The sequence below is a fragment of the Thamnophis elegans genome, chromosome 6, assembly GCF_009769535.1.
Source record: "Thamnophis elegans isolate rThaEle1 chromosome 6, rThaEle1.pri, whole genome shotgun sequence".
Taxonomy (NCBI): Eukaryota; Metazoa; Chordata; class Lepidosauria; order Squamata; family Colubridae; genus Thamnophis; species Thamnophis elegans.
In genome coordinates this window covers 55,709,652-55,724,890 of record NC_045546.1, presented here as the reverse complement: position 1 = coordinate 55,724,890, position 15,239 = coordinate 55,709,652, and the positions used below count along the sequence as shown (strand labels likewise).

The 15,239-nt window shown below is 38.9% G+C and overlaps 1 protein-coding gene across 2 annotated transcripts in view; it reads left to right on the top strand.

Moving 5' to 3' along the window:
• The window catches only part of C2CD2 (C2 calcium dependent domain containing 2), a 44,359-nt gene that overhangs the window by 19,042 nt on the left and 10,078 nt on the right, over positions 1-15,239 (top strand). Inside the window, exons 5-11 of one of the 2 annotated variants that reach the window (XM_032219643.1) lie at positions 1,004-1,126; positions 1,350-1,461; positions 3,201-3,309; positions 4,754-4,815; positions 6,206-6,336; positions 6,618-6,789; positions 13,814-13,927. In XM_032219643.1, the coding sequence (XP_032075534.1) occupies positions 1,004-1,126; positions 1,350-1,461; positions 3,201-3,309; positions 4,754-4,815; positions 6,206-6,336; positions 6,618-6,789; positions 13,814-13,927 (823 nt within the window). The remainder of the gene's footprint in view (positions 1-1,003; positions 1,127-1,349; positions 1,462-3,200; positions 3,310-4,753; positions 4,816-6,205; positions 6,337-6,617; positions 6,790-13,813; positions 13,928-15,239) is intronic. The other variant, XM_032219645.1, reaches the window with a different exon arrangement.

Sequence of the window (15,239 nt, the reverse complement as noted above, 5' to 3'; positions counted from 1 at the left end):
ATGTATATGTTAAATAGTAGGGGGGATAAGACCGAACCCTGCGGCACCCCATAAGTAAGGGGCCTCGGGGACAATCTCTGCCCCCCCACCAACACCGACCAAGGGATCCCACTGATCAAGGGATTCAGAATTATTTCTCTGCAAATACAAACTAACATCTTGAAGGGGAGTGATACATGTTGGACCTCTTATTTTCTGAATAAGAGCTACTGTTCCTTGAATACTTCAATGCTTCAAAAACTTCAATTTGTTTTCACATTTGGTTATTTACATCTCCAGATAATGGTTCCAGGCCTTATTGATCATTCTGGAATTGAAAAATACAAAGGAAAAAAATACAGCTGGGTGTTATCTAATCTACATACCATTCAATATCTCAATAAACTTCCCAATATTCAAATATAAACTAAATACTCCTGGATACCAAATTTGATGGTTCCTGTAGAAATCCCATGAAGCAATACCAGAGGAAGTTGCCTAGATATCTCAATTGGACATCCAGTTGTGAGGCCACTGCTGTACCACCATAAATGTTTTGTGTATAATTATGTGGACTGTGTGCATATATTGACTTCTCTTTGTCATGTTCTCATCATATGCTAAATATATAATAAGTGTTTAATCATTTTCAGTTTGACTTTTTGCTGCCTGGCTTTCATAACTACAGTGTATTATGTTTGATGCATTGGCACTGAGGTGCATTGGCACTTTCCATTATGCCTGCTTCTATGTTCCATATCATGGACCTCATTTCTCCATTATGCACAAATTAGATACAATACATGAGGGGATCTCACATCTATATACATTTGTCTACATCCAAATGTATTATTTTAATCCAAGCTTATTCTTCTAGAATTGGAAGCAGTGTAGAATTTGTAGAGCAGATGATGCTGTAGTTTGAATCAATGCACCAAGCAGCATGCTGTAACAATTTTGAAGATTTTCTCCCATATGTTTCTTCAAAGTTTTATAAGCAATGCCACCATTTTTCTCTTTTTAGGATCAGACTCTTGGGACATGCACTGTATTAGAAACATTTAAAAGTGTGTTGCAGAATCTCATCAGTTGCACATCACCTGTTATGATTCTGAGTACAAGATCTACTGATATAAAAGGAATACAGGTATAGCTTTATTTAAAATAATGGATTTGCTCATTGCTGCTGTGGCTCCTTTTTTGTACTTCCTGTTGAAAGATTCTCATAATTTAATGCCTTGGCTGAGTCTACATAAATGATATGCAATGCTTAATTCAAAATGATGTTGAAATTTAATGTATGAGGACAGCGTAATTTATTGCACATTGATCTTTAATGGAGCTATTTATTTTTTGCTTCCTATATACAGAATACAGGGGCCATTCCTCAGGGTGCTAGTCCTCCTAAGCCTCCAAGGGCTCATGAACTAAAATTGCTCATGAAAAATATCAAAGCAACACTCACCAGTCATAATATTGCAGGTATAATAATTTATACTTTGTTGTCCCTGTACCCTCCTGAATTGTTTAATATATATTCTGGCTTAATTGCAATGATAGATTAAAGCAGATGCTATAAACAAAGAAAAGGAGGTTTTTTCATCAGTAAATAGCTTTATTGATTGGTTTTAATTTCTGTTCTCTGTCTTGTTTCAAATATCAGAACTTTTTCATAAGAAATCTTTTTTTATTCTATGTCATCACCTGAAATGTACCTCTTTTTGTTATGATACTGTACTAGAACTATTGGTGTCTGTGAGAAACATTTCATAGCATCTTTGCTAAATTCAAATTAATGTCCAGAGGTGTGTTGTTTCAGGAATTAGAGTTTGCTTTTTACAACATTATGTGGCACAGTTTCCATTGAGAAGTGGTGGATAACACACATCCAGAGATTACTATGTTTAACATGGCTACTTTACTAGATTTATTATAAATTAGAATATACAAAATGTTTGGAATGCAAAATACCCTATTTCAAGCACAAAATGCCTCTGGCTCAAATATGAAATCACTGTTTTGAGTCTAAAATGGACCATTTCAAACATTTCATTCAAAATCAGGTAATTTGTGTTTTAATCAGATGGCTGTAAATTCCTATTATAAAAAAAATTAAGATCATTGCAATTCAAGTGAACTTACTTTTTAACCAGTTCTTAATACTTAATATTTGTAGGCAGAAGAACAGGAAAGATATCTATATACTCTTGTAGGATAAAAACTTTTCATATTTTTTCTCCCCATCTTTTTATTAGGATTGGCATGTGGTAACTAATATGTTATACAAAGTAATATATTTGCTATTATATTCTAATTGTTACATATTGAGGCTTGTTAATTCATATGAACACTTTTAGATGACTCCCATCTGCCTTTTTCAGAGTCCGGGTTTCACAGCCATAAGTAACAAATGAAAAAAATATTGCCTTAAATTGCATTTGGTTGTGAGGCTGATGTCCTTATTCTTCCAAATGTTACTTAAGCCAGACATTGCAGTTCTTCTAAGTGCTATTAAGTGGTCATAACATCAAGTATTAAGTCATGCAATATGTGTTTAAAGAGGTGAGTACATAACTTGTCCATCTGGTTTTGTAAGCCTTTACCAGCCTGCGCTTGCATACTTCCTTCAGGGAATTCAGGGAAGGTGAGCATTAAGGAAAACAAGTGGTTTAACCACATTGCTTCTACATTCTTTACTGTGTTTCCATCCTGCTTTTTAAACTTTGGCCCTGTCTTGACTGAAGTAGTCTTTGAACTAAATTTTAGTTGGTTTAAAATATGGTTTGGCTACTTTTTTTCTTAATGAAGCTGTACATGACTAATAATGACTTTGACTTCTTAAATAATTTAAAAATATTGAGTTGTATTTTTTTCATTTTATATTTTTGTCATTAAGATTTTATTCATCAAAGCTCTCCCCTGACCATGAAAGAATAAATCAGTCCTTTGCACATAAGAGACATCTCACGCTTTTAATATCTCTACCTTACTTCTATATGTTTATCACACAGATAGTAAACATTACAATATTTATGTGTTGGTACATGTTTAGATTCTTCATTTAAAATCTCCCAAGCACAGCAGGAGTTCTTATATGGGTTTCGAACCTGCATTCCAGTAACCCACTGATCTGAAATGCATAAAACCATTTTTAATGTAGTTGCACACCAAGTAAGAAACTCTTGTTTTATTTAAGTTGTTTTCCATTTCCTTCATTACAGGTATCATTAACCCCATTTGTATAGTTCAACTCAATGACCCTTTGCAGAAATTTTGTAGCTCTTTTGCCAATTACCCCATGGACCTTTCTTGGAAGAAGGAATTTATTTTGTAAGTACTCCTTATGATATGTTTACAAACATGGTAGAAAACAGTTCTCTATTTTTTATCCTCTTAGTGTGAAAAATCCTATTTGCTTACTGAGGCTGAAAGCTTACACAGAGTAGTACATAGCATAGCATTATAATGAAGAATAAGGAGCATGATCACGTCTTTATTGTAGATTGTTCTGGAGTGTCAATTACATTCAGATCGCACACTGGCAAATATTAGTGTAAGGATGGGGTGGAATTTTAGGTTTTGTTTTTCTTTTGTCATACCGTATGCTATTTGAACTTTTACACCTATGTTATAAAACCTCTCAATGAAGCAATCATCTAGCAATATATTTAAAAATAATCATGGATTCCAGCACTGATTGGACATAACAATAGTTAGAGGACAGCTTGTCACTTGGTAAATAAAACATGGAGTAGTGTAATGTTTGAACCTAACAGGTTCAAGCATTACACTACCCCATGTTTTATTTACCAAGTGGCAACAGCTTGATTCACACAAGACAAAGCCAAAAGTAAATAAAGTATGTTTTGGATCAGCATGAGATATGGATTACACAGAGAGTCTCTTAAGTTAAAGTTGGACTTTCTGCATCATTTGGTTGTTTGCTTCTTCTAAAACATGGCCACAGTTTCACTTTAGTATTCTACTTTGACCAGCCTGGCCTGCTGGAGGTACTGAAATTGTTTTGCTTTGTTCCTTCACTGCTGTGTCAGAAGATAAAACAGCCTAGGGGAAGGGAACTTTTCTTTTTATATAATGTGCCTATGAAGTTCCCTTGGTGGTTATTTCTTAAGAGACAGCATAAAAATAAGCAGGGTCATTCTTTTTTTCTCTCCCTCTGTGCAATAGTTTCCTGGGAAGTGACAGCTATTCTTATTAAAAGATACCAAGACTAATTTACTACTCCTGTCTGGAATCTATACTGGATTTTAGGAAAGGGGCTAGAATAATAGCTGTAAGCATAATGATTTATGTCTGAATTTTAGATAGAAAGAATATGTTCTTTTTCTCTATGTACTCCTGTTTGACCAAAGTCTTTTTTAGTAGTTCACATCACTGCAAACCTACTCAGAAGTAAGTTCTACTGAGTTTAGTGATTCTTATTCCTAGATAAGTGGGAATGTGATTACAGATTCCAATCAGAGAAATAAAAACAGTTTAATACAAAGCTACGCTTTCTTACAAATTAAACATTGGTAAACTTACTGAATAAGTGAAACTTAATGCTAGTATTAAGACTGTGTTTGCTCAAACAAAATAAAGTATGTTTTTGCCAGCATTTGGGATTTTTTCCCCTTCCAAACAGGTGGTTCTGCTTTTAACAACTACTTGACAAGCAGAAATTCCATTATGCAGTTAAGAAACCATGTTTTAAAATATGGGATTATCTATGTATCTGAATGCTTTGCTAACTACAAGTTATGTTTGTCCACAGTGAGTTAAATGCCAAATCAACAGAGCTGCAAATCAGCATTACAGAAAATGGAGAGTTGGATGGTAAGTACTGTTGGAGACTCATTCTCTCCAAAGAGGTGGTTTAATTTATCTTCTCTGTTTGTAAAACTGAAGAATGCCCAATGAGAAGAAGAGTGCAGCAGGAGAAACTGTTGAACACCATAGAAGCCCAAGTGTTATTTCTCCAGCCATTCTTTCCTCAATGAACTCTAAGCAAACAGTGAAAACCAAGATCTTGTTTAACCATCTAACGACTAACCCATTTAGTTTTGGAGAAATGAGAATGGTCCAACCATTATGGGTGCATAATGGGTGATTAACAGCATAAAAGCAAAACACATATGCTACCCTCTAATATCATTGTAGCCCCAATGTCTGAGGAAATGGCCTTCAAGGCTTTCCAGAAGGTCGATAGAATCAGGCCCATCTGGATTCGGGGAAAAGACTATGGGACAAGCATAACAGAAGCATCTTTGGTTCTACTAAATAACATTGTTTCACAAAGCAGACCTGCCATCTGAGAAGGGATGGGCAGAAACCACTGGGGTCAATTGGTCCCACTAATAACTTGACCTTATGCAATGCAAGGCTTTAAAAATGACAAACAGAATCTTGAATAGCAGTCAAAAACCTACATAAAACATGGGCAGAGACATATAACTGAATATTATCAACATGTTGTTGATTCTTAGCCCTCTGCCAACAAATTACCTTGTCATCTGTTTCATATAGATGGTAAATTGGAAATTAGCTCTGAAGCACTTGCAAAATAGGATTAGGGCTGGTTATCTTTACCAGAACCAGAATCAATTTGAAAAGAGGAGGACCACCATGAAACTGTGTCCTGCACTCCCAGCTCCATGGGTCAGTTCAGAAGGATACCATGTTTAATGATACTGAAGGCTGTTGGAAGATCAAGGAGGCCTAGTACAGATACACTGCCCCATCTTAAACCTGCATAGATTATCCATTAAGTGGCTCTGTAATGTGGCTTGAAACCCCAATGAAAGCCCTGGAAATCTGTTTCTTTCATGTTCCTTTGAAGTTGCAAACCTATCACCACCTCAATAACTTATAAAAAGAAAAGATTGGATACTGGGCAAAGATTGTCCACTACTGTTGAATGGTGTCTTGAGGAGAGGATGAATTACCACTTTCTTTAAAACAGTAGAACATGTCTCCAAGGTCACCTTAGAGGTGAGAGAGACATGGGTCCAAACGTAAATGGCAGAAATCAGAGCCCCAATGTCTACTTCCTCAGTGACTTCCTTATGAAGTGACAAATGGTACACTGGAAATAGTAACTTCTTTTCTGGTTTACATCAAAGATAAAAGTAGTTTTTAATATAATATGTCCCAAAATATTTAAAACTTGTTCTCAACATAATTTTCCATACTGAAAATTTTAATAAATTATTTCTGTTTTATTCAGGTGATTCTTCCGTTTCTGCTAATGTTCCTTTGGATTTATTCAGGAAACAGCCTTCTGGACTGCAAAGTTTTGCATTGAACAGCCAAATCCGCAATAATAGCTCTGCAGTAGGATCTGTGTCCGCAGAGGTAGTAAGTTTAAAATTACTTGAATTTTATTTTCTTGAATATATCCTGATCCTAATCATTTGACTCATTATGCATATAATGATAAACTGTAGACAAAACAGTAAATTATCCCATCTCAAGCCCATCAGAGGCCATAAGTTTGTATATGATTTTTTAAAAAGGGGTGCGACTGTGTTGACACTTACAGGTTTTTAGAATGATTTGATCTATTCCTTTTCCCCACAACTATCAACTATATTTTCAACTATCCTTACTTTAAGATGTTAAGTATTCTCTTTCTTTAGTTCTTGTACATAGAACCATCAGAAACCAAATCACTGCAAGTTCCTGCCAAGCTTCCTGTTGCAAAAGTAGAAAAGGATCGAACTGTGATGCCTTGTGGGACTGTGGTCACTACTGTAACTGCTGTGAAAGCCAAGACTGCGGTGGAAGGGAGATCATCTGTTCTGCATTCAGGTGAGAACCCAACAGGAAGTCTTCCTTGCTACAGTAACATGATTTTTTAAAGACAAAATTCTATACTAAAGTGTAAGACAGGATACAACTTTGATTGACTCACTATTTCCCAAACTTATTTGGCCATGGAACATTCTGGGACTGACGATATTGACAGACAATATGCAAGCTAGTTCTTAAAAAGGAGGGTTCTTTAGACTGAAAACAGTGATTAGATTCTTTTAAAAGAACATGTTCAACCTTTGAATCAATTAAAAATAGTAGTAATTGTTAGATTGGCGCGAATAAATCAGGCAAGAGGCTCAAATGGCTTTCAGCACTTTTTTATTTCTAAGCCTAAGCAATACGCTCTGCCGGCTGGGCTGCAGGAGCTCACCCTTTAAGGAGCTCTGGCAGACCAGCTGGCCAATGACAACAATTTAAACTTCCCACGGTTTGGCAAACCAATCCACAGGGACATGTAAATCTGGGCTATGTCTGTCTGTACGTAACACCCCTCCCCTCAAAGAATGAACAGTGTCCAATTCCCGGCCCACGTAGGTGATGTAGTCCTTCAGGTAGGCGGGGTGCGTTGGGCTTCTACCGGACCTGCACAGCTCACTTGTTCCTGGGATCTCGGCCAATGGGGTGGACCCTATAATCTCTCTGGCTCCCTGGAATGGAAGCTCCTGGAACTCCTTGTACCGCAAGTTGAGTTAAAGCCTGGTTCCCTCGGTTCCTGTGGCCTCGTCTCTCTGCTGGATGCCTTTGACCCCAGATAAGTGACCACATATTATTCTTGGGCTGGAACACAGTTCACCTCGATGTCTGTGTGTCTGTGCTTGTTCTTGTTTGCCCGTCTTTTGACTGGTGGTTGTGCATGCTCCTTGGGGCGGAGACCCTGGTTGTTCGCAGTTCTGCCCTGGGTCTGCTTGTGGGCCCAGTCGTCTTGGTTCCTTAATTCTGAGTCCTCCAGGCAGTTTCTGAGCTGGTTGATGTCTCTACTCCACACTCTCCCATCCTCCAGTTCCACTTGGTACAATTTGGGCCTGGTGACTATCCGGCCTCCTAGCCAGGTCGGGTACCCAGTACAATTATGTACAAATACCCAGTCGTTGATGCTGAATGCTTGGGTACGCCGGCAGAGTCCAGAGGTGTTTCAGGGAGGTCATCCGGGTTGAACCTGTCGAACTGGGATCTCAGCCTCTTACCCATTAACAGCTGGGCAGGGCTCTTGTTGGTGGTCACACTGGGGGTAATGTGTTGGGCTAGTAGGAACTGGTCTACCTTCTCCTGCCAATTCCCAGGGTCCTTCTGGGTGGGGGTCTCCTTGGTTAATCTCACCATCCATTTGGCCTGTCCACTGCTTGCTGGGTTGAACGGTGCAATGAGGACATCCTGGGTGCCCTGTTCTGCGAGGAACGCCTCCATGATCTTGGCAGTCAACTGGGGTCCATTGTTGGAGATCAGGACATCCGGCATCCCATGAGTTGTGAAAAGCTGCCGTAGTGCTCGGATGGTGGCCTCTGCCGTGGTGGTGGGCATGATGACAACTTCCAGCCATTTGGAATAGGCGTCCACAACAATCAGGAATGTCTGGCCCTCTACTGGCCCGGTGAAGTCGATGTGTATTCATGACCATGGACCCTTGGCTGTCTCCCACTCCAGGGCTGGTGTCCTTGGCAGTGCTGGCCATGTTTCTTGGCAGGGTCTGCAGGTGGCCACCCGTTTGGTGATGTCCTTGTCCATGTTGAGCCACCAGATGTAGCTCTGGGCCAGTGCTTTCATGTGCAATATTCCTGGATGTTCCACATGTAGGGCTTCCAATGCTTGCCTCCGTAGCTTTTGGAGCACTATGACTCTTTCCCCCCATAGCAAGCATTCCTTAATGGTCGACAGTTTGGATTGCTTACTTTGGAAGTTCTTGAACTCTTTCTCCAGCTTCTCCTGTAGCCTGCAGCCAAGGCTTCCTTGTCAATTTGGCTGTAGTTCCGTTCTGCTGGTGACAAGGTCTTCGAGTAGTAGGCTATCGGGGCTTCTGACCCATCTGGCAGACGGTGGCTGAGAACAGCTCCGATGCCAAAAGGGGAGGCATCGCAGGTTATCAGGACTGGCAAAGTGTGGTTGAATTGTATCAGGACGCTGTCGGAGGAGAGGAGGTCTTTTACTGCTGCAAAGACTCGGTCTTACTTCTGTTCCCAAGTCCATGGCATGGTCTTCCCTAGGAGCTTATGGAGTGGTTCAGCATAAGTTGTATTCTGTTTCAAAACAATGCTATAAAAGTGTAGCAATCTTAACAAGGCTTGTAATTCTGTCTTATTGGTCGAGATGGGGGTGTTCTTATATTGCGTTCACCTTACTGTCTATGGGATGGATGCCCGACCCGTCTATGAGGTAGCCTAGGAATTCTACCTGCCTCACACCGATCTTGCATTTATCTGGGTTCACCTTGAGTCCCTTTTCCTGGAACCTCCCCAGTGTCTCATGCACACTTCCCATCAGTTGTTCTGTAGAGTACTCTGAGATGAATATGTCATTGAAGTATGGCACCACCCCCGGAATCCCTTGCAATAGCCACTCCATCAGGCATTGGAAAAGCCCCGGGGCCGCACTGACCCCAAACTGCAGCCTGGTACATTTTTTTTTGAGAAATTTTTTTATTGTTTTAGTTAAACAAAAAAAAACCATCTTGTTGAAAGCGTATCGATTGGTTACAAATATATTCCAGGCACAGTCCTTATATCATTCAAATCATGTTGTACATTTTAAGTCAAGAAAGAAAAGTTATGTATTTTACTATCCCTGTACCATAATTCTCATTTGGTTACCATTGTTTAAAAATGTTTTTATCTAGAATCATTTATATTAGAAGACACAACCACCTACTGGCGTTCATTTGCAATTTCAATAGATCTCCAATACCATTGCACCTTTATAATATATTCCAAAATTAATTCGGTTAAGTAAGATATCTAAGCATTCCCCCCCCCCCCCCCGTAGCACACCTGTATGTATCATTAAATATTGTCCATTAACATTTCATTGTTATTATTGTAGTTAACTGAGGGTTATTTACTGATTATCTCACCTCTCCTCTCCAGGCCCACACAATATTATAACTTTATAACCTTCTTTAAACAATGATTTATTAATAAGATTTATAGGACTTTTCCCACAATCCCAAATTAGTTAATTACGTGCTAAGAAAATAAACATTAGACATCTAAGACAATCTAAGAGATATTAACATTTCTACTTGACAATCACCCAGAATGTACATTAGCATTTCTATGGCCTGGTTATTTATCCTAACTAGGGTTATTATTTCTCTATTAGTATCATAGTGAATTTATGTTAATGGATAAACATTCAGTGGTAATCTAAAAGTCTATAAGGTACTAAAATCTCTACTTAACTAGCTTTTTTCCATCAATTGGCATTATTAACCAGTATCTTTCCAGTAACAAAATGGTTCTTCATCTCTCGCCAGTTGTTGTGTCAATTCTCTGTCCAGAACCTTTCCAGGGTTTAAGACTTCTCTCTGCACTTTGAAGATTAAACAATCTCTCATGTGGTTTTGTTGCCCTTGAGTTGTTATTAATGTAAGCTTAACTTTGGTTGTCAGGTTTGTTTCTGAATAGATTTGTCTTATTAACTCCATCTTTTTCGCTCTTTCTCTTTCTCCTGCATCTTGGAATTTGGGGTGAAGCACCAAATTATCGAAGTCACTTTTCCAGCTTCTCTTCTTTCCACCTTCACTCACGTTTACTCCATTTATAAGTTCATCTGAGTTCTTATCTTTGTTTTCTGTATTTTCATTCCTTCTTTAATTTCTGGGGCTGTAACCCCATCATCTTTTTTTGTGATACCCCATAGTCTGTCCCATTTCTTGTCAAATCTCTCAAGTCCTTCTGAGATGTTTTGAAGTCCAGCCAAAATGTTTTGAATTATCAAGTTTTCTTCATTGAGTATTGCTCCATTTTTTAGTGTAAGGAAAAATATAAAGAAAAAGCAGGAAGAAGCATTTGGTACTATCTGCCTGTCAGATTTTGAAGAATATATCTATTTTTATTTTAAGTCTTAGACAAATGTTTTTTTATGGTTTTCAAAGAAGAAGGGTTCTAAAGTTTTTCTTTCCTTTTCCAATTCTTGCCAAAATATTTTCCACACACCACTATATGTGACCTTGGGTCTTTATCAGGTTTTAAAGAGACGTTCCAAACCCTTCTGTTGCACAGTCAGTGTAGTCAGATAAGGGTGAACAAAGGAAACATTGTTGCAACAACAAAGGAAAAAAAGCTTCAGACTTGGGCTTCCAAGTGGCAAATTCAAAAAACCTCTTTCCTTAAGTATCTTTAATATAATATTGTAACAAGTAGAAGAAGAAATTTATTAAAATAAAAAGAGTTTTAATTTAAGCCAAAAAAGTTAAAGTAGTGAAGGGAAATAGAGAAAAAAAGATCCCTTCACCTCAAGCAGAAAAAACGGAAATGTTGCAATCACTCAATCCGCAAAAGATCATTACAAGCAAGAGCAAAAAACTTTCTAAGGCAGTCCAATAGGGATTAGGTACGCCACTTTGTTCTTGCTTAATGGACTAATTTAGCTTAAGAAAAGAGTTTCTTAGGGCAATCTTCTAAAAGAAAAGAAAGAAACCTCACCAGGTGGAAACACTTTCATTTCTCTCTTTCTGGAGCCATCTCCAACTATGTCAGCGGGGGGGGGGGGGGCTGTTTGTCGCCGGTTGGAAGCGCTTCCCTTGAGTCGATCAGGGACTCCCTGAGCCAACAAACCCCAAACCCAGAACCATTTGGTCTTGCCAGGGTTTCGTTTCAACCCGTTGTCCCTATCCAGCCCCTAACAGCCTCTAGTCTAGGCACTGCGAGAGGGAGGACACAGCATCACTTAACTCAAAATAGGCCAAGACATACAGCTGAGTATCATCAGCATATTGGTGATACCTCAGTCCATGGTGATGGATGATATCACCCAGCAGCTTTATATAAATGTTGAACAGGAACGGAGAGAGAACTGAGCCTTGCGGACCCCTGCAAAGCAGTGGGCAAGGACTGGATCTCTCCCCTACTATCAACACTGACTGAGAGCAGCTGCAGAGGAAGGAAGTGAACCAGGATAGCACAAGGCCTCCCATTCCCATCACATTTCAGGAGAATACCATGGTCGAAAGCTGCCGAGAGATCAAGTGGAGCAAGAATGAATGTACTATCCCCATCCCGCTCCCGCCAGAGTTCATCAAAAAGTGTGACCAATGCTGTTTCTGTCCCAAATCCAGGCCTGAATCATGACAGTTAGGGGTCAAGATAATCCATTTCATCCAGAAACTTCTGGCGCTTCCGGGCGATCACCTTCTCAACAACCTCCCCCCAAAAGGGAAGATTGGAGAGGGGCCAGAAATTATCCAACAGGGTAGAATCCAGCGATGGCTTCTCAAGAAGAGGGCAGACCACAGCCTCTTTAAAGTGCTGGTCCACTATCCCCTCCTGTAGGGAAGCGTTAATCACCACCAGAGTCCATCTGCCTGTCACTTCCCAGGAAGCTTTTGCAAGGCAGGAGGGACATGGGTCTAAAACACATATGCTTGTGCGCATTCTGTCCACTTCCTCAGGAGCAACAGGATCAAACTGTTCCCAGATAAGGGAGTGAGAACCTGCCTCAGGGGCTTCCACTAGACCAGCAACCATGCCAGCATCTAACTGGGAACAAAGTTGAGCAATTTTGTCTTCCAGAAAATCCACAAATTCCTCAGCATGCCCCTTCAGGTGGACCTCAATCTCCTCCTTCCCCAGGAGGCGACTCACCTTAAAGAGGGTTGCTGGGTGATTATCTGCACATGCAATTAGCGTGGAGAAGTATTTACACAGTATGAATCACCACGAGGTAGACCTTAATAGCAGCTCTTACCCATGTTCAATCAAGTTCATCCCATGTCATATAAAATTAATAGGGTACCTATTAGCTCTGTTCCCATAGAACAAAAGTGCTGGATTGCCTTGATTATTTTACATAAAGCAGCAGGTTTAGTAGAATTGTAGAATGATCCATAGTTAATATTCTACCATGACTTCTCCATATTAGTACTATCAAATGCATTAGTTCAAATTGTTTTTTTTCCCAGTATCAGTAAAATAATATTCAATTTTCAAAATTACTATAAATGGGAGACATATTGTGTACCTATTTGTATAATCTTGCAAGTTAAACATTGGAAAAATAAGTTTCAGATGACTAAACGAAATCCAACATCATTCAGTTTCTTTGCTGATATGCTGGCCACTAATTCTCTTTGGGACAGTTGCCCATCTCCTCAGTCAAATCTTGAAGATGCATGGAAAATTGCGAAGGAACAAAGATTTCCCCTCATGCTTCACTAATGATTAACTATGCAGTTAAAATTGCAGCAATAAATAAAATACAGGACAACAGTGGTAGCTAGTAGTAGTAATAAGCTAGTTATTAATTCTTACACATAAGTCTTTTTTAAAGATTTATTTAAAATCCCTTCCAAGCATGATACTAAATTAACTATGCTGTTCAGAACAAACAGATGTTGTATGCTGTACTGTGAATGTAGCTTCAAAACAAAAATAAGAGTGAAAAATATGTGCTGTGAGAAAGAAATACAAACAGTAACTGTGTGGTTTGACTGTCTTATAAATGGTTCTCTATCTCTTGAATTTTTAGGCAGTGTATGCTCATATTCCATAAAGTATAATGTTTTTAAAAAAAATCTGAAATGAAGTAGGGAATAGATTGGAATCATTCATTACAATAATTAATAGTTTGCTTAATGGTTTGCTGAACAGTTTGTTGAATGAATATATATTATGCTGTATATACCCTGCTTTAAGCTAAGTCAAAGCAAACAATTAACAGTATGGCTTAGTACAGTAAAGGTTTTTTTAATGGTCTAATTATCAGATCTATGTATTTAATTTCTTATCTATTTGCCAAAGGTGAATGTTTTGCTGGGTTTGTTCTTTATAATGCATAAATGAAACAATAAACAAGCTATTTTATCTAATAGTTTCCCCAGTGCAAAGTCCTGCTAAACTGAAAGGGATAGAAAAGGATTTATCCATTCAAGCAATCCATTGTCAGAATGTTTCAGTAAGCAAGGCTTTATCTTCCTCCGATACTGGTGAGTTTGGGTTTTCTTTAGCAATGTATGGGACAATCTTCAGACAGTGGTATTCTAATGAACTCATATCAAGCAAACATTCAGCTGGCATGTGATCAGTGATGGGTTGCAGGCGGTACGCCCCAGTAGGGGCATACCAGAGCCTACCCGGAGCATTGGGTACTGTTCCAGTATGGTGCTCCAGAAGACCCGAGCGCCGTACCGTGGTTTAAAGCTCCCGGCACTTCTGTGCATGCTCATGGCGCGTACAGTGCCTGCGCGACGCTCCACCAAGCAACTGGAGCGTCGCGGAGGCTTGCGGAAGCATCATTTCCAGCTACAACGCATATGCGCATTGTGCCCATGTGCACACGCACCATGCTCCAAATGCTTGTTTTGATACTATGGCTTACTTCACACAGAATAATGATAAGCCTGATTTCTATATATGCCATACGTGCCAAGGTGAACAATAATACTTAAACTTAACAGAGTCACAGAAATTGAGCAATTGAGCCGAGGTGGCGCAGTGGTTAAATGCAGCACTGCAGGCTACTTCAGCTGACTGCAGTTCTGCAGTTCGGCTGTTCAAATCTCACCGGCTCAGGGTTGACTCAGCCTTCCATCCTTCTGAGGTGGGTAAAATGAGGACCCGGATTGTTGTTGGGGGCAATATGCTGACTCTGTAAACCGCTTAGAGAGGGCTGAAAGCCCTATGAAGCGGTATATAAGTCTAACTGCTATTGCTATTGCTATAACTGCTAATTTGAATTGGAAAGGAATATCTAGTGACTCATTCTTCCTTTTATGAAAAAAAATACTCTAAAAGTTCACATTTTCTACGACATCATAATCTTCCACTAAGAGAGTTATAGTTATGATAATGCCATAGGAGATATGAAATATCAATGAACCGCTTCTATGTAGTATGAAGAAAATACCACTACTCAAATCTGCTCCTTTGAGAAATAGCTATAGAGATTCTATCAGACTTTTTAAGAATTTGTCATGTGCTTTTTTTTCTTTTTACAGAGTTTATGCTATGTCATAAACACAGGAATTTTTGCCCCTATATCTAAATATTTCTTATATCTTTTAAGCTACTATCCACATTGAAACCAGGGAATAATGATAAATGCATCCTATATATATATATATCCCTGTTTGTCAATGTTTTTTAAAAAGGAAAAACTTGAAAAATATGCGTTCCATTTTAATCTCTGGTATTTAGTTACAAGAAACTGGTTGATAGAATCTGAAAAGCAAATCTGCCTCTGAAGTGCTTAGGACTAATTTGATATGAAGCTGTTTATTATATAACCTATACTGTTCA